The 25,566-nt window shown below is 39.7% G+C and overlaps 2 protein-coding genes across 14 annotated transcripts; one reads left to right on the top strand and one right to left on the bottom strand.

Moving 5' to 3' along the window:
- Positions 1-23,761, bottom strand: LOC117861118 (uncharacterized). Of its 13 annotated transcripts, XM_034744610.2 has the most exons (17): positions 23,544-23,760; positions 22,353-22,450; positions 21,696-21,949; positions 21,392-21,558; positions 20,994-21,273; positions 19,263-19,485; positions 19,040-19,160; positions 18,388-18,567; positions 16,313-16,780; positions 14,910-15,398; positions 14,751-14,812; positions 14,564-14,612; positions 13,126-13,521; positions 12,915-13,040; positions 8,756-8,901; positions 8,114-8,191; positions 5,130-5,669 (listed from the first exon to the last, which is right to left on the bottom strand). In XM_034744610.2, exons 4-17 carry the CDS (start codon positions 21,554-21,556, stop codon positions 5,414-5,416), a joined length of 3,039 nt encoding a protein of 1,012 aa, XP_034600501.1. In that variant the 5' UTR covers positions 21,557-21,558; positions 21,696-21,949; positions 22,353-22,450; positions 23,544-23,760; the 3' UTR covers positions 5,130-5,413. The 13 variants fall into 13 exon arrangements, with proteins under 13 accessions (XP_034600504.1, XP_034600512.1, XP_034600506.1 ...); XM_034744613.2 differs by lacking the exons at positions 5,130-5,669; positions 21,696-21,949 and adding an exon at positions 1-188 and having other exon boundaries at positions 23,544-23,761; XM_034744615.2 differs by lacking the exons at positions 5,130-5,669; positions 21,696-21,949 and adding an exon at positions 2,777-3,091 and having other exon boundaries at positions 23,544-23,761.
- Positions 1,456-4,287, top strand: LOC117861121 (histone H3.3). The gene is made up of 6 exons (XM_034744623.2): positions 1,456-1,890; positions 2,369-2,580; positions 3,294-3,371; positions 3,463-3,542; positions 3,662-3,752; positions 3,882-4,287. The coding sequence occupies exons 3-6, from the start codon at positions 3,294-3,296 to the stop codon at positions 4,050-4,052; spliced, it is 420 nt and encodes a 139-aa protein (XP_034600514.1). The 5' UTR covers positions 1,456-1,890; positions 2,369-2,580; the 3' UTR covers positions 4,053-4,287.
- Positions 23,762-25,566: the final 1,805 nt, after the last annotated feature.

The raw sequence follows: 25,566 nt of genomic DNA, 5'->3' as shown, positions 1-25,566 counted from the left end.
TTTAGCCGATTGAAACCTCTGGAATTTAATATGTTTCTTTCCTTGTCAATCAACAGGTCAGATTGACTGGCACGCCACGCGGACCGCACCAGGGTGATAACCTGAACAGGAGTTAAGCAAATTTTCCGGGGTCGTGTGTCCGACGCTGAAGATCATCGGCCGATTTTTAGCGCCAACAGGTTCAATAGCTGCAAAAACTGTAGGTAATGAGTTTGTGGGGGATTACATTGTTGGTAATTATCAAAACTGTTGGAAAAGATAGAAAATTATACAACTAATACTGTTGGGAACTTAGAAAATACACTAGTGATGCTAACACTGTTGGCCACTAGGAAAAAACTGTCGGGAAAGATGTACACTCTTGTAGTGATAAGCGTTACCTACATATATGACCGGTCCTTGATGAGTTGTTGTGTGTGTGCGTGTACACTGTGACAAGCGATCTGTCCTAATCCACGTGCTCAATGTGGCAAGCGACGTTTATTTGTGGCCGTGTGTCCCTATCACAGATGTTTGTGTTACGGTGATAAATAACAACTTTATACTTGTGACTAACCCGTGTGTTTTGAAGCAGATATATCATTGGTTATCTCATCACGAGTAAATTAGAATGTAGACCCCTAATTTGAATTACAATGACGGACATGGAGCTAATGCGATAAGGCTAAGGACCTTTCTAGAACTAAATATCACAAGGAGATGAAGGGCACTTAGTGTAGTATAGGTTTTGTTAGTTTGTAGCTCATGGACCGTACTATTAAGAGAAATTTCGATGATAGTAGCTTGATCATGTGAAGCTAGCCATGAAAATGATGCACACTCAGTACTCTCTAGCACTTGGTAGCTTAAACAACTCATGCAAGAACTCAAGAAGCGAAGAAATCGATGAAAAACTCAAAGGAGATTGAATTGGATGAGTTATACAGATAAAGGGACCGCCGGATGATCCGACGCCCTATTTTTTAGTTGCATCGGATAAATTTTCTGGGACTGGAATTTCTGAAGGACGACATCCTTTGTTCTGATACTACCATTAGATGAATTGGTACAGAGCATCGGACATAGCATATTTTCAATTCCAGCTGACAGAAGGTTTTTGAGTTTTGGACCTTCAGCACTGGATGATCCGACACCTTGTGGATGGCCGTCGGATGAATGCATCGGAGGAACCATATTTTCAATTGAAGCTGACAGAAGGTTTTGGGCCAACCTCCCTTCAGCGCCGGATGATCCGATACTTAGCTCAAGACTGTTGGAGCAAACGCTGGATGAACTTTTCATTGTTACTTTTCTAACGGCTAGAATTTGGTCATGTGAGTGACTGGATGTTCCGACGCCCCGAGGATGGAGACCATCAGAACATTCGATGATGTGCTTTTTCTGCATCACTTACCTAACAGCTAGCTGGTGTTCCCTAGCCTATTTATACCCTTCCCTGGGTCATTTGAGTTGCTCTTGACACCCTGAAGATTTCAAGAAGCCCATGAGAAAAATGAGAGTATGCTAGAGCAAAAAAAAGTGATTTGTGATTTGCAAGATTAAGGACTTCTCTTAGTGTTTGAGAGTGATAAGTGAGCATCTAGTTCATGGCGGAGCTTAGTGCTGGTCAATTGAATCATTGAGGCTTATTACTCATGGTGTTTGACGTCACCTGGACGGTCTTGGTGATCCAGAGGTTCTTGGTGAGCTCTTGGAGATTGTGGGAGCCCCAAAAGGTTGATCTTGTATATGGTTTGAAGTCCGCTGTTCCGAAGATGGAGAAGGGACATTCTTAGTGAGCACTCAAATCTTGGTGGTTCGAGGCGGAGCAAAACCCTTAGTGGGTGCTCCAACGTGGATTAGGGGGAGCGTCAACTCCTCAATACCACGGGAAAAAAATTCGGTTGTCTTGTATCCTATCTCTTTACATTTGAGCACTTCCTTTGAGCATTTACTTCCTGCAATTTACTTGTTGTTTTGCTCTTGTTCAAGTTGTGCTTGTTTTGCTTATATCTTGTCTTAGGAAATGATGATCATGATAGTTGCTCTCCTAGCTTGGTTCCTTGTTTGCTAGTGTGTTTAGTTTTTAGGTTTGAACCTTGCAGATTAGGCAACACTAGAAATCTAAGTTAAGGTTCGCTTTTACTACTCTAGAAATTTGAAAAAGTCCCAATTCAACCCCCGGGCCACCGTTTCAAGATGCCAAGCTTCACCTTGAATATAGTCACTTTTCTCCGGCTTTGGAGGGACAGCAGGGTTGTCGTTGTAGTCGTTAGCACCAGGCGATGGCTCCAGTGGCGATGGAAAGACTTTTGATCCAACTTCAAGGAAGGAAGGCTATACGTTGTAAATGATGCTCTGGTTAATTCCTTAACGATCCCCGTCACAGGGCCCCCGGCCAATAAGAATCCAGCATTCGCCTACAATGATCCGCAGCACAACGCAATCAAAGCCGTCCGATCATGCAGGAACCGACCTAAATCCGCTGTGCCCTCTCGCGTAGGCGCCTATAAATAGCGCCCCTCCCTACGGCCAAATTGCACCACGGCAGACCAACGAGGCATCAAAGTGAAGGTTACACACACGATCTGTGAAAGCGAGGTAAATAGATCCATCTCCTTCATGTTTACCTTTTCTTCTTAGTGCTTCAATTTGTGCAGTACCAACAGATCAGGTGACCTATATTCTGTACATGCTGGCCATTTTGGCAGGTTTTAATTATAAGTGTACATGGTTAGGGTTTTGATGTTGTGAAATTATGGGTGTGATTATATTGCAAATCTTAATATGGTTAAGGTAGACAGTAATCCCCACTCTCGACTGGCTTTATTCATGATTATTTCGTACAAGTTGATAACTTTCTTTACATGACTTTGTTTGGGGTTCTGTTGTCTCATAAGGGCGCCATTATGCACTGAACTCACTGTACTTCTTTTCATATGAAGCAACTCTATCCTTCTCCGTGTTAAAGCAAGCCCTTTTTCTTTGCATCCCTGTGATGAAATTGTAGCTTATTCTCCCCTCTGAAATCCTTTGTACCCATCCGATGTGGCAATGCCCTAGTCCTCATTAAGCACTTTTGTTTGTCTTTTATTTGCGCTGTAGTCATTATCTGCAAATGAGTAAGCCACATGCCCACATTTCAATTCATATTTTTCTTACATGTTCTCAAATTTTCCTATTACGCGATTTAGTTAGACAACATGTGCACATATCAATTAGATGCAGATTACTGGTTTACACAAGTATTTATTTTCTGTTTCTAAAAGAGTATTTCTATACTGATGATCATGATTTACCATTTTGTTTGTAAGATGGCTCGCACTAAGACGACAGCTCGGAATTCAACTGGAGGAAAAGCCCCTAGGAAGCAACTAGTTGCAAGGATGTTTGTATGTGCATGTAAATTTTGCATGTTACTTATCCTTTAATAATGCATTTGCATGTTAACAGTTGTTTTCTATTATGGTTTTGCGACGATAGGCTGCTGCCCGTAAGACAGCACCGGTAACCGGAGGGGTCAAGAAGCCTCGCCGTTACCGCCCTGGTACCGTAGCTCTTCGGTATGTGCAGCTTTCTATGATTGTATTTCATGCAAATAACTGTGTATGAATTTCATCTCATCTTTATATTTAATTTCCTGTTATTTTCAAATGATCCATTTTCCTCTCTAATGTTCCAGTGAAATTCGCAAGTACCAAAAGGGCACTGAGCTGCTCATTAGGAAGATGCCCTTCCAGAGGCTGGTGAGGGAGATTGCCCAGCTTCACAAAGTATATACCGTTGCTTTAATCACTACATGTTTTTCTTGTTATCTGAAACATTTGTAGGATGTAGATACTAATAACTACTTTTTTTTCGCATTGTTCTTATATTCTATCACTTCATGACTATTCTTGCAGAGTGATTTGCGTTTCCAGAGTCATGCAGTGCTTGCTTTGCAAGAGGCGGCAGAAGCATATCTTGTGGGTCTCTTTGAGGACACCAACCTATGTGCCATCCATGCCAAGCGCGTGACGATCATGCCGAAAGATGTCCATCTGGCTACAAGGATCCGTGGTGAAAGACCATGACTGTATTGAGAAGGGAGCTATACCGGCCACAACCTGCTGCATAATTTCCAAACTGCTGCCTTTATGTCAAGAACTGTTACCTTATTAGTTTGTGCCAAACATTACAACTATCTGTCAAATAATTAGTTAATGTTGGTGGAAGGTACCTTCCTAGGTTTTCTTTTGCTGAATCTGTCAAATAATTAAGTTCTACATGACTGCAATGATATCAATTACGATTTTCTGATTGTTTTCCTGGCTGTTTAACTTTTTTATTATGTGGAAGCTGTGTGATACAATGCAAGAAACAATGTGACCTTTTCAATAATCTTGTATAAATGATCAGCTTTTTATTCAGTCCCCACAAAGTATTTTTAAGAACGAAAAAAGCTAAAAGTTTTTAATGCGTCAGATTAAGATAACTGTTCTATCTTCTGATAAGGAACATACATCAGCGCATCTGCACACGATTTAGGCAAACCTTTGCATTAACCTTAGTCAACTTCATGGTTCATGGTGATATTCTGGCATAGTTAGATTAAGGGAAACCACCAATCAATGGTGAAATGTACAACGTACTACCTCCATTTTTTGTTATTTGACGCCGGTGGTTTCTGGAATATTTAACACTATAGTTTTCTGAAACAACATATAAACAAACATAGAGTAGTAGTTTTTTTTGGGAAAAAATATATGAAATAGATGACCGGACTTCAGTTCTTCAGACAGTTTATTTCAGATTGTTTTGTGCAGGCATCAGCAGTTTATTTTTGTATACTCTGTGCAGACTGCGATGCCCACACCCTGATACCTGAAGGTTTCTCTTACCTGAACCAAATAACACCAAAAATATTTGACTTGAAAAAGTTTGCTTGCAAATTTGGTCAGTGGCTACTAACACAAAAGAGGCATATATGGGCAGAGTCTAAAGCAATAAAATAAAAATGATAATGAGTGAGAATGCATATCAAGGACTGAGTGGTGAACACGTATTTGTGCAGCACACATACGTATATGGGCAGAGTCTAAAGCAATAAAATAAAAATAATAAAGCAAGACTGCTACACACACACATACACACACACACATGCGTTTGAATAAAAAAAAGGAAATGAATACATATAATTGATATTTTTCTAATATTTCTTCCAGTGCTTCAAATGAGCTTCAAACTACAGGACATGAAGTAAGATGCTGACGACTCCGTATAGCTAGGTTTATTATGGAGTTGGTGTTATTTCTGAAGTTTCAACAATAGCTAAACTACTCCTTCCGTTACATTTTCAAAATGTAGGTCGTTTTAGCTTTTCTAGGTACATAGATTTTACTATGTATCTAGACATAATCCTATATTTCGGTGCATAGTAAAATTTATATATCTACTAGAAAAGACAAAACGATCTACATTTTGAAAAGAAGATTGCCTTTGTGGACGCTGATCTGTCACCTACAGCTTTATTGCTTTCCTTGTTCTCGGTGAGGAGGGAGTCTTCAGATAGTTTGGAAGGGTCAATCTTGCATATCTTCTCGCTCTGTTTGGCATTGTTATCGTGCCAGAAGCGTGGCCTATGTGGACTTGCTAATGTTTCCAAATCAATTACCACGTGTGACACCATATTCTTACGTCCGATCATCACGCTACAAAATTAATTAAGATAGTTACTGTTAGAAGACTAAAGTTCGGCAAAAGAAGAGTCTACTATGCATTTGGTTTCCAAAAAGAAAAAAGAGACGGTACTAAGTATAGCTTTGAATAATAATCAGCGGGAAGAGAGCGGACAAGCAGCAGAGGCGAAGTGTGTGGAGCGAGGAGCACTGGCGAGCAACGCTGGCGAGGGCGGATGCAAGCCGACCGACGAATGCCCAAACGGCAATACCTCGGTACGATCGAACCATGCATGTACAATACAAGCCCCCTGAGTTTAGATTAATACTCTATGTCATGTTTGCAACGGGTTGTATTGATCCGTATGAGAATCTAGCCTATTAAAATGGGGTGAGCTTCTTGGCGAGATTGCAACCAAAGAGCATTGTGTATTTTCCTTATGCCTTTATAGTTGAGGATCTCCTTCTTTAATTCTACGTTGAGTATATGTGAGCATACATAGAGTACTCTATGTGAACATACTAATTTTTATATACTATTATCAAGGTATAATTACAATATATTAAAAAATAGGAGTATTTTTTGAATTCTTGGTATAGTTCACGTTGGAGTATCTTAGAACTAGTGTATAAACATATACATGATGGTATAATGACGGTGGAAGTAGCTCCATGCGCATGCACACACATAAACACACTCCTTCATATCCCGCAAGTATGGAGAGTCCTGGCACGGATCGATCCAGGAATATCAAGGCATCTTACTTTATTAATGAGCCAAGCATCTTGGTCCAGGACACACGAATCTAGGTACATATAAAGATTAAATGGTTTAAATTATATTCCCACTATTTTAAAATGAAAGTAATTTTACTTTTTTTCTAAGTTGAACTTCTCTAACTTTAATCATGTTTAGTTTATAGAAAAATACACAACATCTACGAAATCTAGTTAGTTACATTGAATACACCATTAAATATATGACATGGGTTGAAGTTAGAGGAGTTTGACATAGGACAAAACTTAAAGGGGTATTTGTGTTCTGGCCCCTACTTTGATTTGTAATTGTGATTTTGCCCTCATTTTCTCAACTTTGTGATTTTACCTTCAACTATTTACAAGCCAATGCGATTTTGCCCCTAGTCAATGATCAAAACATGGGTAAATACGCAAAGATCAAGGGTAAAATTGCATGGACTTGTGAATAGTTTATGACCTTTTTTGGTTTGATAATGACAAAAAAGAGCATCATAAATTAGTGAAAATAGAAAAATCATCACAAAATTATTGACGAATAACTTGTTTTCATCATAGAATGCCTTTTATTACAGGGTATAGGCAATGGACGAATTTTCGTCATGCGAGCGTCATAGATTATGAAGCATGACGAAAAACCAGTTTTTATGATATAAATGAAATGTCACTGAAGGCCACATGTGTTGTAGTGAAAACAAGGATAAAAACACAATTGCACTTTAAAGTAGGGCAAGATCACAAAAAAGGCAAACTTAAACCATCTACGTTTTGGAATGGTGGGAGTATTTGTTCAAAAATAAGAACTGTATGTGTCAACAAAAGATTCTTAATCTAACTACAACTGTAGCCCTCTAAGAATTTCTATAGTTAGGGATGACCAGTATTGCCAAACAACCCCACAAATGACAAAGATGCAATTAACAATATGTTTCCTTAGTAGTTCACCATATGTTATTCTTCGGGAAAAAATACACAAGTGTAATATATCCGAATAGTACATTTTTATTACCTTTATACTAGAAAATGAGAATAAAAATGCAAATTTCTATTTGCCTCCGAGTTAGTGTTGCGTGGTATATCTCTATTTGCATGTCAAAAATGTTACCCCTCCATCCATAAATATATGACGTTATGACTAACAAGATTGTCCTAAACGTCCTGTATTTATATTATTTATAGACGTAGGGAGTACTTGCTATGGTTCAAAATAGAAGCGGTTTAGGACATCAACATGGTCTATAAAGGAAAATTTGGACCAACAATATATCTATATATATGTTGTCTCAAATATGCATAAGTTATGTATCAGTATCGCTCCCTCCATAAAAAATAAGTGTATTTCCGACTAGATGTCTGTAGTCATAAATGGACTTACTTTTATACGGATCGGAGGGAGTATAAGACTGCTACTTTTCATGATACATCTACTAGTATCAACCTTATACTGTAAATAACATCTATAGACTTTTTAACTTTCGTGGTCAAACTAAAAAGTTATGACTTAAGACAACCTTAGAACAATCTATACTTAAAATCGAAGGGAGTATAGTTTATAAACGTAAAGGACGTTTCTTTCTGTATTTTGTCCACTTTTATAGAAATATTTTGTACTCATGACATGCATGGGAGTTGCGCAAACCATTCCAAAGCTAGCACGCAGTCCAGCCGTAGGTAAACATGCTCGTAGGACTTTAAAAGTAACATGATTATATATTGTTTACCTTTTGTAGCCTGCTATGTCGCTGAATCCCAAAGCAATCAATGGGTCATTGCCAACTGCTGGAATAATGTACTCCACCCTATAAAAGAAGGAAACCGACTCCATTAAACACAATGTACTAAGGAAAAGATGCATTAAACAGGAATTTTGTGAAGAGCAAAATTAAGTCAAATACCATTGATCCAGCATTGTTATGTTTAATTCAAAAATGATTAAAGAGTTTCACAGGCCAATAGTTACAGGGACCTTTTGGAATACATAAGAAAATAGAGATTCGGTAGGATCAGAAAGCGCAAGAAGTTGTATTCTACTGTGAAGAAAATAGGAGGATTTGGTTGTTTAGATGGAACATAGGAAAAAATAAGAATTGGGAAGAAGAGAAAGATTTAATAGAGATTGGACGTCATTTTAAATTTCCGATAAAATTCCTATGTATATATTTAGATATCCTAGCTAGGATAAATTCAAAGGATGCCATAGATTTGAAATTTGACCTAAAAAATCGAACTCAAAGGATTCATCTTAAAATCCCTTGATCCAAAAGGTGAAAGCAAGTGTACAAGAGACGCAAACTTATGTGTCAAAAGCTGGACTGTAGCAAGATGCGGGTAGTAATAAATAAACAAATAGTATGAAGCATTACCTGAACGTATTGAGGTTAATGATACGAGTAACCCCCTTTTCATCGCCCGCAACTACGATTGGAAGCGTCGGGTGACAAGCCACTTGCGTGTGGACGCCAGCACATATAATACTGTGAACGCATCTCTGTTTCTCCATATCCCAAATCTGACGCAAACCAAACAGAAGAATAATACTATATATCTCCATTTCAAAAATAGGTTTTCCTTTTAGATTGCGTGAACTCCAACTTCCAAAAGTTTGGTCATTTGTATACACATAGATTCGACAAATGCCAATGATATAGAAGCAGATTTATTATGAACAACAACCCTCATAAAAGGTACTGACGTTAAAATATCTGAATAGGAGACCATATCTATGCCCTTGTTAGAGGATGAGTAATAAGAAACTAGAATTAGGATATTGTAGTCTGAGTATATCATCTTAACATATGTAATTCAGAATGTACTTTGTAATTATATAGGACTTATATGACCCTGAACTATATAATAAAAGTCCAGGAAACCCTAGAGGTTAAGGTGTTCCCGTATGTTATATGGTGACTCATCAAATCCTACTTGGGGGCAAGGACTCAAAAGGGTGTGCTATTACAACTTATAGCTCTTCTAGGACTTAGCGATGGATCCTACTAGAAGCATGACTCATAATTTTATGTTTGGTGGTTTTGGAGGGGACTATGTAAACAAGAAGGTGGGGGCTCTAGGAAATCAATCAATCCAAGGGCAAACAAAACCAACACAAAGTTCTCATCTAAGACTTGTAAAAGATAATTAGAAATGCTCAAGAGAGATAGGCTCGATATGTCTACATCACTAGATTCTTGTACATGATAAGAATCATAGGGCTCTAGAGGGTTAAGTATAGGGTTGTTGGAGAGCAACAATCACTTGTACACTTGTGGAGTTGTGCTTAAAGAATTTGCGATTGATTTTACTAAAATCCTATATTCTCTTGTCGTGGTTGCTCCAACGCTATCATTTAGGATTTTCTACAAGATTCATTTACATTGTTCTTGATCGGTGCAAGCTTATGTCGTACTTACAAGACCTTTCAAGATTCAAGGGTTCTTGCGGATAATTAGGGTATTAAATTGTAACAAGTGGTGTCAAAGCCAAGTTTGATTGATTTGGTTTTATAAGAAGGTCAACAATGCTAGGGAGCACAAAATCAAGATAATGTTAGGGATGTGGGATCAAGTAGAGAAATTTGAAGGGATTTTCAGTGTGTGGCAGTACATTGTGATTTCCAACAAGGGTTGAGATTGGTACTCTTGAGGGGAGCAAACCAGACAAGATAACTAACAAAGAATAGAAGGTGATGGACCAAAAGGTTGCTAGTACAGTTTGACTATACCTATCCGATCACGCAAAGTACTAGGTAATTAAAGAGAATCCACCGAAGAAATTATAAAAGAGCCTTGATGAACTGTATACGGAAAAGTCACTAACATATCGGTGGGTGCTGTCGTACATACATCTATGGGCCTACCAGAAAGTTTTGGACAGTCCCAAATATGGGGCTGGACACTGAGATGCATCTAACATGGAGACCATGGTGCATAACGGCATAGTCTACATGGAACTAGTCGAGAATTAGGAAAGTACTCATTGTAATAGAGTAGGACTCCTCTAGTCGTATCCAACTAGTTCTCTAGTAACCAACCGACCTGTAACTGTGCTCCTGACTATATAAGGCGAGGCAGGGACCCCCTCCAAAGCAATTCAATCCAACCAACATACAGGATGTAGGGTATTACGCAATCTAGCGGCTCGAACCTGTTTAAATCATGTGTCTGCATTTACCATCGAATTTCTGATCTCGACGAGCCCCATTAACCAAAACACTACCTCGGGCACCCCCCTCAGTAGGTTGCCGGGTCTAAACACCGATACATAGTATATATGATGCTTAAGTGCCAAGATAGGCATTACATATGGGCACCCTACAACTTCCAGTGAGTCTAAATTTCTACCACTTGTTATAATATATACACTTACTCTTTCATGCTTGAAAAAACCTTATACAATATTTTTGCAGGGGTTACTAGATTGCTTTTATGATACAGCCAAAGAACGGAGTTGTGACCGTATTTGATTCATTGGATTATGACCAGTGCACCTACAAAGAATTTATATTCATCCTACAAAAGTTAGTGAATTTCTTGTTGTGTACGCTTATATTGTGCAAATTGTACACTTATAGGGGCGAGCCTTTTACCCACTCCTACAAACAGTTATTTGTAGCTGATAAAGCTAGGAGCAGGTGGCACGTCCGCCCCTTCAAATACCATTTCAACCGTCTCCGAAAACTGTTTTTTAGTAGTGACAGGGAGCATGGTGGCACCGCCTATTGCCTCCTTCCACCCGGTGGCGTGCACTGCAGCGACGCAACCTGAGCATGGGGAATTGAGACACTCTTTCATCTTCTGTTGGAATGCTCGTTTGCACAAGACTGCTGGATCCATTTAGGCCTTTTTGCAGATTTGCAACTGGATCCTTTTTCCATTATGAATTCTTTCAAAACTCAGCTTCAGGTACCCTTCCTCATGGAAATTATCATCATTATGAGCTGGTGCATCTGGATGGCAAGAAATGATTCAATCTTTCGGGACATACCACCAATAACTCAAGGAGCCATCGCACGCTTCAAGACAATTTATTCTTTAGTTTTGCATAGAGTAAAAGAGGTCTGGAAACAACCAATGGTTGAATGGTTGGAGCTGATGTTGTAATCTTCATGATTTTCTTTTTAACCTTTTTTCCTTAGTTTCAAACTGCCTTGTATCTATCCTCTTTCTTTAAATATATAATCAGCAGGGATAAAACCCTCCTATTTCATAAAAAAAATCTAAGCATGGGGAGGACCAGAGGAAAGATGATGTGAGGAGCGGAGGAGGAAGTAGCCATGGGCGAGCTCACGAGAGCTCTCGCTCCGGCAGCCATGGGTGGCCAGCACACCAGGCAGTGGCTGCGGCGGCGACACCAGCCGAGCTGTCGCGAGATGCATTGTCCGACTCGTAAAGAGGCGATGTGAGACGACAGGTGAGGATGACGGCTTGAACAGCCTGCTCTGTTGTGATTTGATTATTTGCTCTATCGGTGGACTGTGCCTATCTTTTTTAGACCATAAACTAAGGGGAGATATTAGAGTATACTAGGTCAGGACTAAGGCCTCCTCCAATGGTATGAGTTAGTACCTAGCTCTAAGCACTTCAGGAGACAATCATTCCAATGATCTAACTCTTAGCATATAGCTCATAATATAAATGACCTCACACGTCATCTCCACGTAATCTTGATGTGCATGTATGAGACTATCTCTTAATCAAGAGATAGCTCTTCTCTCTCCTATTAAAATATGAGAAAATATTTTATGAACTAGCTCATATACAACCATTGGAGGAGGTGTAAGGCTCGGGTGGCCCTAGGTCTAGGTCCTCCAAGCGAGGCAGAGTCCCATATGCAATCACGAAGGAATAAAAATAAAAGGACGACGGCCCCTCCTTGTCCCGGTTTACGCGGCGCTATCGCCATGACGTGCTTCTGGCTTGTGGGCGTATCCGCATGGGTTGCAGAGGTTACACATGCATGTACAGTACACAAGCCACACATCATGATCGGCTACGTCTACAGCAACTCATCAGCAACAGAAATATCTGTAGTCAGAACGTCCCTGTCATCACTTTCATTGAAGACACTCCTGTTATGATTGTGGGAGGGAATGTAGAAGAGATAAGGGACGGCAATAGAAGGGGACTCATCATGCACCTCCAGGTATGGTGCCGGACAATTCATCAGATACGCAGCGGAGAAAATGATGGAAGCATGAGATTTCCAAACCAATCACCTCCCGCTACGACTGATAGGGGATGCTAGAGTATGGGTCGTAATAAACTAGAAATAGAATATTGTGTAGTCCGAGTACAGGTCACCTTAGCTTATGTAATTCAGACTCGACTTTGTAAAAATTATCTAGGACTGATATAAACCTGGACTATATAATGAAAGCTCAAGTGATGTTAGTGGTTAAGCCGTTAAGGTATTTTCCACGTTCCTAAATGAAAAATAAAACAGATTGGGAGATAGTAATACTCCGTGCAGAGAGTAGTAGTAACCATATCAACAATGGAGAAAAAAAAATGGTGAATCCATATATACCTCTGTATATCCACGTTCCACAATGGCAACCAAATACTGGCCATCTTTGACTGGTGCACTCCAATCAATAGCTCTGAATCCGCCATACAAGTCAGTTTCAGGATTGGTGGAATCAATCCTCCAGATCTATAAATTTAATTTCAGGCACTTGTTATCCAGCTTGGAATTGCTATTAGCGACGATAATATAAAGCGGTAAAAGAGAGCCCAACCTTAACGTTTCCAGGGCGGCCACAGTCGTACGACGCACGAGAACAACTAGCAAAACTGTCGGCATTGTCATTCGGGTTAAAGACCACTTGCGTAGCAGGATTCAAGTGCCCTTGGAATTCTCGAGTGCAGGTCCAGGCATTATCCCAGTTCCATAGCTTGATCAGGAGGTCATCAGATGAAGTCAACACATAAGGATGATTTGGGTGAACCGCAATTGATATCACTTGATCACTGTGAGCAGTGAATGTATGGAGTAATTTCAACTCTGTTGTGTACACGTTAACTTTCCCAGTTTTATCCCCTGATAGAACCCATTGCATTCTTGCGATGAACTTAACCACAAAATCCATAGCATCCTTGAAACCGCGAGCGTGCTCCGTAACATGATTCTGCCACTAAAGCAAAGCAAGCTTAATGGGTTAAATGTGCGCAAAAGTGTATTCGTTTTATTCTTTAAAAATAGTAGTAGTATAACGATTGGTCATTTAAAAGAATGAACAAAGAAGGTGCAATAAAACATTGATAAATTTATTAAATCCCACTACATGATCTTCAAGTACCTGAGGGTTCTATAATATAATTTAAACAAAGGGTGCAAACGATTTGGTGGTATCAATTCACCGCCCAATACTCCCCAACAAAAGACTGCAGAAAGTAATGGGTCACTGGAAAACTCAGCATTCGTCCCGAAGCTTAGTACAGGTTAGTTTTTGACCCGGTACTAATGTGAGCATTAGTACCGGGTCTAACAGCTAGTTCCCCAGGAGCCCCCCTGAGCCACTTTAGTACCGGGTGGAGGCTTCAACCGGTACTAATGTGCATGAGGGGCTTTAGTACTAATGTGCAACATTTTAGTAGCCTCCAACCGGTACTAACTTCCCTCCTATAAATCAGGCATCTTCTTCCTCCTGCCCAAGCCATTTCCTCCAGCTCGAGCTTCATCCATTCATGATGAAATAGGGGAGTTGCTGCCGGATTTTTGACCATTTCGTGGGGATTTTACTCATTCAAGTGTTCTAAACGTTAGAAACTTCATCCTCCCTTAATACATGGTTAGTATACTAAGTTTTATACTTTAGAGCTAGAGTAATTTGTGATTTTTAGAATAAGGTACAATGGAGAAATTTTTCATTTATATGCATGTGTTAGAATAATAGTATACTAGTATACGTAAAGGAAACAAATACGAAATACTAATATAGAATAAAGAAACAGAAAAGAAAATGAGAAAAGAAATAGAAAATAAAAAAGAATTTAGTACCGGTTGGGGAGACCAACCGGTACTAAATTAGTACCGATTATTTGAACCAGTAGGACCCCTTTAGTACCGACTTAGCAATACCGGTTGCACAACCGGTATTAAAGGAGGGTTTGGACCCGGTACTGAAGGCGCTTTCCCCAGCAGTGGTGGACTTAGATTTAGAAAGGTTTTGCTACCTTCTCAGTTCTCCAAATGCAAACAAAGTTCTGATGGCCCGTCAAAACCCTAGGTTATGTAAAAAAAGAAGAAGAAGAAGAGAGTTTATAATTTTTTTTGCAGGTAAAGAAGAGCGTTTATATTGAGGGATAATATAACTCAGCAACCATTCTGCACTAATTTAAGAAAGTCAAAATATTTACTCACAGTAGCGTTGTAGGATGCACGTCCATGGATGTAATTTCCCCGAAATATTTTGTCACTAAGACCTGAAGATTTAACAATTACACATGGATATGTAAAATGATGTAATAGCACAAAAAAATCACAAGCAGAATTAAATATCTTTTTATACGTGGTGCTCACACGTTCATATCTATGATAATTCTTGTCCGGGCCACTATTGTTGTCAACAAATAAGCAGGCTCGGTGCGCCTTGCCTCCCTTGTCTCTGGCTGCGTTGAACACTTGTTCATCAAAGTCCCCTGGATAGCCTTTAATTCCTGAGAGATGGCCCACGTCGGTTCTAGTCACCATCAGGATTTCAAATGACTCCGTATTTGTCGGCTTACATTTTTCGTCCCACAAGAGCCAAGAGACAGCATATGTAGATTGTGGCGGCACAAAGCCAAGCTGACGGTCAGGTACCTTTTTGGATCGTTGCGACCCCGTGCCACCCTCATTTGTGTAGTACCTGGCATTGGCAGAAGGCACCATCCAAAACTGAACTGTATCCTCCGTCGTATTGGTTAGGTGTATTGTGCGCGTACAGAACTTCTCTGGTTTGGGCGGGTATCCGACCTCGAAGGGGTAGATGTCTAACAGCTCAGTCATAATGGACTCATCAGGGCATGTCTGAAATAGGAGCACGCAATATTGTTATTTAACATATATCTGTGAGAGAATAATAATGCAATAATATGGTTTAATTCTGGCCACTCGACCCGCCTGGATATATATTTCTTTAAAAGAACCAGTGAAACATTACAAAAACGCTGAGCAACCTTTGATTGAATAAACTCATTGATAGATGCCACTTGTTTTGGATATATAAACTTGTTCCTTTTTGTTGAATGGGTTAGTGAGACAAACTTTGTGCTTCTTCCGTTCTTAAATATACGACGTTTTGGAGTTCTAATTTACTTGCCCTAAACATCATATACGTAAGAATAGAGATGGTATAAGAATATAGGGTGCATATGAGAAGCTCAAAGGTTTTCATATGCAAAAAGTGCCGATCTGAAAACAAAAAGAAAAATCAATTTCAAAGCTGCCAACATTTTAATGTACAAAACACGAATCCAGGAAATTTATGAGTAATTTTTTCCTAAAATATTTTATGAGAATCCAACACGATTTTTCATATTTTGCAGCTTATATAAAGTTGCTTTTTTTTGAAGAAATTGCAACATCATCCAAGATAGAGCCTTTTTTTAGTACCTTAGTGGGCACTTGTTAGTACAACGCGCGGCAAGCGTTGTTAGCCTTCTTTCAAACTTTGATAGTGGTCACTAGTATAAATTAATTGGAACCATAGATCCGAAGGGATATTTGAGGAACTAAAATGTTATTTGACAAATTTTCCGAGTATGCCATCAATTATATTTTTGGTCACTAGTTTTTGCCTCATGCACTTTCAACGTACACATGCATACCTAGTTGGCTAGTTGGGCAAGCTATTCTCGAACCTGATGCCTGATGAACCTTAATACATAGGAGTACGACTCCAAGAGCGCTGTTCTCAAAAGGCATTAAAAAGAGAGACTCACCTGTGTGGTTCCATGGCTTGTTCCCCGGTTTGCATCCAACTGCAGCTTATGATCAAATTCATATAGTTGGAGAGGTTGTGATTGGGGTGGTTCCACAAAAATAACTTCCAACTCGATATCCTGCACACTAAGGTGTCTCTTGAACATGTCCACAGTGATATCGTTACTACGGAAGCCCTTTTCTACAACGGTGCTCCGCACGATGACCATTTCCTTGCCCTGCTTCTCCGATACTGCCGACTCCCCCGCTTGTAGTTGCAAGTGTAGGACAATTCCCCACGTTGATTGGGGTGGAATGACTCCTTTGTTACCTAGTATGGAGCAGGAGGACGCAACCCCGCCGAAATCCAGAAACATAAAAGCAAAATGATCATCTGTGCTCTTGTTGGTCAGATGTAGTGAGAAAGGCATGCTACTGTTTGCCGCCAAGGGCCAGACCAGTTTGCGGGGGTGGACATAAAGAGGCTCCTGCAAAAAATGTGAATTGTCAACCTTGACTGAACTAAAAAAAAAATGCTTTGCTGAGGAAACAATTTTTATGGTAAAAATTAATATCTCCACAACCGTAAAATATATTGTTTGTCGAGTCACAAAAATATGATCGGGAAAATAAACCCTAACAATAAAATTATGGTGTAGTTCTACAGGCCATGTGTCAGTTAAAAAGTCTATAACATAAAAAATAACAATACTTATAGTTGTATGCATGAGTATCTCTAAAATACGAAATGCGGGTTATTCCGTGGGCAGGTAGTGGGTTCACGTCACCCATTAACCCCCCACTACGCTAGCCATTAAATCCAGCAAAGTCATGATCTTAGCTGTTCGATCGTGGTTGGCACGAGCTTCTTGCCCGTTAAGCCGCAAACTGATCACGAATCCACGCGATCCTGGTCATCCCCTCCGTCTGGTTTTGGAATTGGATGGCCAAATTCAAATGAAGGCAATAGTTGGATGGTGAAAATGGACTTATTCTAATTAATTAATATGTTTTTTATGAAACTATGAAATTTATTACTTCTATGTGCGATAAACAAATCAGTGGACTAGCTTTATTCAACAAATTTTAATTTCAAGTTTTTTACGATAACTAGAAATGGCATGTTTAACATTTGTATGGCAACAGTAACATCTCCCGTATGGCCACATACATTCAGCATTTTCTATAAACCTTGATTCAACAATATATAAAAAAGCTAACTTAACATTTCGACTAAGCAAATTTAACATTTTACTTGGAAATGTTGAATTATAGTAGACTAAAAATGTTTACTTTTGAAAAATCACAATATACACTCATGATCTTATTATGTTGGACTAATTCTCAACAACAATGTGGTTAAAATGGATTAAAAAAAGTTCAGGTTTCAGAGAAAAATGTATAAAGTTCCAAATCAAAAAGCCATTTACAACCTCACATCCGACCCGGCCAATATACTGCTTGGGTCCGCGCATGGCGTTTTTTGGTCACTGTTTTGAACCAGCCAGTAATAGCAGCTCCAGTGCAATTCAATATCGAACCATGGCCGAACTTTACACATTGTGGATGTCAACTGCTAGTTGTCATAGGATAAATTGACCTCCAAACACTTGAGGCAAGGGAATAAAAAAATAAACTCAAGCACTCTGATCGTTAATTCCTTCCCGAACGGATTAGCGCACAAGGCGAGGGTGCTGAGGTCGTCATGTCCAGACGAGTTGCCCATCACACGCGGGCAGAATCTTTCCTAATTCTTCCACTGGCTAATCGTATATTTGGCGAGTGTATTAACATACTCTCTCCGTTTCAAATTGTAGGTCGTTTTAGTGTTTTAAGGTTTATAGATATTATTATGCATCTAGATATACTGCCTAGATGCATAATAATATCTATGAAACTATTAAAACCAAAACGACCTACAATTTGGAACGGATATCCAGATACGTCTAGCAACCCGAATCTCATTGCACAACAATCAATAAAACTATCAAGATTAAAGAAATCATTAAAACAATCAATAATCTCATTGCCTGAAATATGCACCACGTAGCGAGATCCCTATGCAAGGTCCATGAGGGAAGAAAAATGGTCGTACCTGGTCTATTGAAGTTCCATTCACTCGAATCACCGTTTCAATCTCGGATTCTATCTCATCCAGCTTACAAAGTAACTCGTTAATATTAGGTCTTTTATGTTGATCATCATCCCCACAACTTTTAGCTAATTCGTCAACACGTTTCATCATATGTTGCAAGTGTTCATGTGATATACTCGACTGCAAAGACAAAGCACACAGTAATAAAGATGACCGCAAGCATATTTACAGGTAGTCTACATCTAGTGGTTCATTCCACTGTGAAGTTAAAGATCATAATAATGAATTTAGTAGTACTATACTACCTCAGTTCGAAAAAGATTGCACCTTTAGGTCGACCAAGTCTATGGAGAAGAATATCAACATTTATAATACCGAATATTATGAAATATATTTCATGATGAATCAAAATTTGGTATCATAAGTGTTGATTTTTTTATAAACTTGGTTAAATTGACTTAGAACAAAATTTTTGGGACGGAGACACAGTATATTGCAAAACAATAGGAAGGATGCAAGTTTAACATATTTTACTAACAATATCAGTAAAAGAAAGACAATTTTCAGAATATTCATCTACGTAAAGGAAGCGTAAGAATTGTAATATTTGGCACATAAAATGGGAAAACATGATTATGTCTATTATCCTTACATAGTTAGCGCCAGGCATGCTACATCCAGTTGATAGTTTTGATATTATGACACCCAGACTGTATATATCTGACTTGTACGATACGTCTCCACAATCTATAATTTCTGGTGCAATATATCCCCTGCAGGCACAATATGGTAGGTTGAAGCATCTTGGCACAATGCATGTTTTTAAGATTTGTTTTCAAAACAAATGCATTGAGTTCTGAAGAGGCAGTGCTTACGGTGTTCCACAAATGTTATTAGTTTGAATTCTACTCTGTTTTTCATCAAAGCACCTTGACAGACCAAAGTCTGTAATTTTAGGCTCCATGTCAATGTCCAGCAGCACATTTTCAGGTTTAAGATCCAAATGATTAATACGGTTTTCGTGAAGATATTGCAAACCCTGACAGATGCCTTTAATTATTTGATAGCGTGTAGTCCAATCCATCGCATGAAAATTTCCTATAAAAGTGAACAGAAGAGAATTCAAATGACATCCATAGTGGAGATGAGCCTTGACATAAAAGGTAATTTTAAGTACATTTCTACTTAAATTTACCTATACTAAACATACACAATACTAGATAATTCGAGAACTCAAATGTTTTACTGGCAAAACATACACAATAGCTGTGCTAATTAGTGAACATTTGAATTCAAATGTACAACTGAACGATGGAAGAGGAGATTTGAAATCGTAAAAAGAATTAAAAGAGTTTTTGCCAGTGGGACCATCACAAAGCAGTTCTAAGCATTCACAAAGCGAGACTCGAGAGCAGAATATAACACAAGAGAGTGATGCTAAAAAAAAAAGTTACTGCAGCTGGAGTAGGAGTGACTGGGAAGAACAAAACAAAATACATTGGGAAAAGGCTAGTTTGATAGAGCTCCTCTTGCTTTTGCCTCCGTGGGAAGTTTTTCTGTAACAAACGTAATTGTGTGACTAAAATTGATTCCCTAAAGATACCGTAAGAGAAACTAGTTTTTTTTTCCAGCTCTCATCCGATCCATTTATAGTTCACTTTATAGAATCAGCCTGGACCACTTCGCTTTCAAATATCGTTTAACAGATGTACCTGTAATTAGTCTAGGAACCGCTAAGCGTGGGCAAAATGAAACTAAAGGTGACACTGGCGGCTGTGATAAAATTCCCTTAGTGCTATAAAATTCACATAGCTTCCCTTAGTGCCATAAAATTTCACGAAATTCCTTCAATGCCGTTAAATCTAAGCTTGAACCCCTTAGTGCCATTCCGTCAATATTTCCATCCATGTGTTGTTAAGTGTGGTTGGAAAAAAAATAGTTTACTCCTCTTAAGTTATGCGGATTGAAAGGAGCACTGACAGGTGGGACCTCACTCGGAAGTTTCTTTTCAGCCCACACCTAACAGCATATGGATAGAAATATGGACGGAACAGTAGTGAGGGGATAAATCTTAAATTCATCAGCACTGAAGGAATTCATAAAATTATATGGCACTGAAGTAAGGTCATGTAAATTTTGATGGCACTAAAGGAATTGGCTTATAAAAGAACACATAACAGTGCACAGATGACTAGGGGAAAAAAAACATGGGTACCGGCGATGAAGAGGGAGGAGAGGAGCCAAGTAGCAAGGATTACCAAGCACTGTATCAGTGGAGATGCGGCAGGGGAAATGGAGCGGTTTGGAGGACGAGGAGATGGAATTGGTGCATTATATGTTGACATTTGGTCTTTTAGTTTTTACCATTGATAACAGTTGTTCATAGGCAGGAGCAGGACTGGTAAAACAAGTGCAAATGCGCCGGCATATGCATTTGTGACTAATTTAATGACCAGTTAATTCGCCTTAGTAACTGACCCGTACATTTTCTATGTAAGATGAACCAGCACTTCTTGTTCAATCTCAAAAAAAAAAAGAAATTCGTGTTCAACGATCCAAGCGCAAACCAAAAAGAAAAACAAAACAAAAGTTTGCAAGCTTTATACCTTTGTTAATAAAATGGTCAAGGCTTCCATTAGGTGCATACTTGAAGCAGAGCAACCGTTGCCGTAGTGCTTCTACCAAAACATGTTTTCCATCGGGGAGCTCCATTACTTCGTTAGCTGTATCTGCGCAATAGCCTAGAAATTGAACTATATTTTTGTGCTTTGCCATTTTCAAGCATCGAACCTCCTTAACAAATTGTTCGTCGTCAAAACTTGGCGATGTCGAATTAAGCTTCTTGATAGCAACCTTCATTGGAGAACCAGCATCCCAAAGAGTTCCCTGCAGTTCAGCTTACCATATTACTCTGTTTATCATTGGCTTGAGCGTGTCTCTCCATGGGCAACTATATGAAAAACTGATAGTATATATAAATGGGTTACTTAAGAGCAAATCGTACCATGTAGACCACCCCAAATCCACCACGACCAATCACACAGTCTTCATCAGAGAAATCTCCTACAAGGTAATCTATAGTTGCATATGATAGTTTGATTGGCTCCCCACTTGTATCAGTCAATATCTTCCGCAGGGCGTCAACTTCTTTGTGGACAAGATCTTCCATTTCTACAATCCAAAAATTCTGAGGGATGAGACAGCTACAATTTTTTACTTTCAATGGAGACTGTTTGACATATGGGGCATACGAAATAAACCACATTTTTAACAAACGAAATACATTGCAAGGAGGATCAGTTTATTACAGCGTTAGTGGTATACTCCTGGGAAAACAGATTCTCCTAGGAGCGAGCAACGAGCAGATGGCTCCTCTTGTATTGACTATGTTCGCTCTAGCAGTAGCAGCGCCGCGTCGTGCGGTTTGCAGGCATGACCTCCCCTCCCCTGCTTGCGCGCGGTCGCCTGCAGGCGCACAGCCAGAGCACGGCACGGCTCTTGGTCCATGAACCATGATGCGTTGGTGCTGCTGCTGCTCTGTCCCCTTTCCCTCCTACCTTTTCTGTCCCAATAGCTCAACCACCGTGTTAATCCAAATGCATACTATGTATGCAACAAGCCGGCACGAGATCTTCTCAAGATCGGTATTTGACCCATGAATGGATGAATCTAGACCATCTAATATCTGAAACATGCTTATACTTAAGGTAATTTGTATGTTTCTCTGAAAAACAAAAACCTGTCTTCGGGGCCTTTGCCTCTGGGATGCACTAGAATAATTTGAACTCACAGAACAAGGATTAGCAAATCAAGTGTCTAGATTCGGTTTAAAACAAATTTCTGTTCGATGGACACAGGCATCAAAGAAATTATTACTGTATACAGATATAGAACGACGGTTAACAAATGAATCAAAAGTATATACATGACAAAGGGCTGGCTGATGGTTCTAACACAGCACTGACCTGGATTCCTGGAACACACTTGCTGGGATGGAGCTAGTTGATGCTAACTTTATCGTCTATAAGGCCCGGGCAGGAATGGGACCTGCTATCTATACCCGCTGCGTTGCAGAGAGAGAGATGAAACAAGGGGTAAGTTTTGTTGACTCGACGCAGATCTAGACCATTCAAAGCAAGATAATCGGCACAAACGCAACCATATTAAATTAATAGTACTTCCCATGTCAGTTGAAGTTTTATTTTTTTTGAACGGCATCTCAGTTGAAGTTGGTGCAGGCTCTGGCATGTCTTGTCACATGCCTTGTACATTTTGTTACTCCTAGCTCTAGGATCAATGTAGGACCCCGCTTGCAAGGTTAGGTGGCCGGGCAAAACCCCCCTCAGTCTTTTAACCGGCAGCCCGGCACCATTGCTTGCAGCTAATAAACTACCCGCTTATTGCTTTATCAAAAAAAAAACACCCGCTTATTCCCACCACTGGACTTGTTTACAGCTACAACTACAAATATATATAGAGAGAGATGAAACAAGGGAAAGTTTTGTTGACTCGTATATATGAGCTCCTTCGGTGGAACGCCATCATGCTCCGACTCCTCCTGAAATTGATACAGAGGAGTCGGAGCTGGTAAAGCTAGAATCTGGGGCTCATCTAGTTACCTCGATTTTCATTTTACTCCTTGCCATAGTAGTAAAATAGTACAGTAACAGGCATGTGCAAGAGGCGCATATACCGATGAAACAATGGGGAAGTTTGTTGACTTGACTCAGATCTAGACCATTCAAAGCAAGATAATCGGCACAAACGCAACCATATTAAAGTAACTTCCCATGTCAGTTGAAGTTTTATTTTTTTTGAACGGCATCTCAAGATCGGGATTTGACCCATGAATGGATGAATCTAGACCATCTAATATCTGAAACATGCTTATACTTAAGGTAATTTGTATGTTTCTCTGAAAAACAAAAACCTGTCTTCGGGGCCTTTGCCTCTGGGATGCACTAGGATAATTTGAACTCACAGAACAAGGATCAGCAAATCAAGTGTCTAGATTCGGTTTAAAACAAATTTCTGTTCGATAGACACACGCATCAAAGAAATTATTACTGTATACAGATATAGAACGACGGTTAACAAATGAATCAAAAGTATATACATGACAAAGGGCTGGCTGATGGTTCTAACACAGCACTGACCTGGATTCCTGGAACACACTTGCTGGGATGGGGCTAGTTGATGCTAACTGTATCGTCTATAAGGCCCGGGCAGGAATGAGATCTGCTCCATCTATACCCGCTGCGTTTCTTATATAGAGAGAGAGATGAAACAAGGGATATACGAGCTCCTTTGGCGGAGCTTCGTCACAGTCCGACTCCACCTGAAATGGATACTGTAGCACTAGAGGAGTCGGAGCTGGTGAAGCTAGAATTTGGAGCTCATCTAGTTACCTCGATTTTCATTTTACTCCTTGCCATAGTAGTAAAATCGTACAGTTAAGGCATGTGCAAGGTACAGTCGGAATCACCCGAAGCTCCACCAAAGAGGCGCATCTAGTGTTTGGTTTCTTGAGCTAAAGTTTAGTCCGTGTCACATCAAATCTTCGGAGGCTAATTAGGAGGACTAAATATGATTTAATTATAAAATTAATTGCACATATGAAAGCTAAATGGCGAGACGAATCTGTTAAGCCTAATTAATCCATCATTAGCAAATGGTTACTGTAGCAGTCAAATCATAGACTAATTAGGCTTAATTCGTCTTGCTGTTTAGCCTCCATCTATGCAATGGGTTTTGTAAATACTCTATATTTAATACTTCTAATTAGTATTTAAACATTTGATGTCAGGTGTGCTAAAGTCTAGCGTGGGAACCAAACACCCCCACAGCTGAAACAACGGGGAAGTTTGTTGACTTGACTCAGGGGATGTTTGGATACGAGGTACTAAACTTTATGAGGGTCACATCGGATGTTCGGACGCTAATTAGGAGGACTAAACATGAGCTAATTATAAAATTAACTGCAGAACCCCTATACTAATTCACGAGATGAATCTATTAAGCCTAATTAATCCATCATTAGCTAATGGTTACTGTAGCACCACATTGCCAAATTATAGACTAATTAGGTTTAATAGATTCGTCTCGCGAATTAGACTCTATCTGTGCAATTAGTTTTATAATTAGACTATATTTAATACTCCTAATTAGTATCTAAATATCCGATGTGACAGGTACTAAAGTTTAAAGTTTATGGGTGTGTCGCCAAACAGGACCTCATATCTACGACCCCATGCACGTGATCCGCGCCAGGGCTTGCAGGATTGCAGGAGGACGGACGGGCCAGCAATTTACGGAGCCATGTGAGAGCCACTCCCCTCGACCGCCATTTACAGCGCCTGTGGCTCCCCCCGCTGCGTCGCTCCGTCGGCGGAGGACGTGGGCCAGGCGGCGTCAATGCCTCCGGACCTACTCTCGCCGTCTCGCGCCAATCTCTCTACCACTAGTAGCAGCAGCAGCTTCTGATAGCCTGCCGGCCTATCCTTCGTTTATTACTGTAATAGTACTTCCCATGTCAGTTGAAGTTTTTTTTTTCGAACGGCAAGTCAATTGAGGGGCCTTCGGTTCCTTTGCTTATTTTTAGCACGTGTCACATCGAATATTTAGATACTAATTAGGAGTATTAAACGTAGACTATTTACAAAACCCATTACATAAGTGGAGGCTAAACGGCGAGACGAATCTATTAAGCTTAATTAATCCATCATTAGCAAATATTTACTGTAGCAACACATTGTCAAATCATGGACTAATTAGGCTTAATAGATTCGTCTTGCCGTTTAGCCTCCACTTATGTAATGGGTTTTGTAAATAGTCTATGTTTAATACTTCTAATTAGTATCTAAACATTCGATGTGACGGGTGCTAAAAATAAGCAAGAGGAATCAAACCAGGCCTGAAGTTGGTGCAGGCTCTAGCATGTCTTGTCACATGCCTTGTACATTAGCACTAGGATCAATGTAGGACCCCACTTGCATGTTAGGGGGCCAACCTCCCTTAGTCTTAACCGGCAGATGTGTATGTGTTGTATATGTTGTAGGTGTACATAGGCTTTGGCTGCTTTGCCGTGCCCTAGATGGATTAGGATGGGCAGTTTTATCCCTTGGTCAGTTGTGTTTCTATAAACCTCACCAAGAGCTGCCTATATATTTGTACATGTTG

The sequence above is a fragment of the Setaria viridis genome, chromosome 6, assembly GCF_005286985.2.
Source record: "Setaria viridis chromosome 6, Setaria_viridis_v4.0, whole genome shotgun sequence".
Lineage (NCBI taxonomy): Eukaryota > Viridiplantae > Streptophyta > Magnoliopsida > Poales > Poaceae > Setaria > Setaria viridis.
Note: the sequence above shows the minus strand (reverse complement) of the source record. Positions and strands in the feature narration are given on the sequence as shown.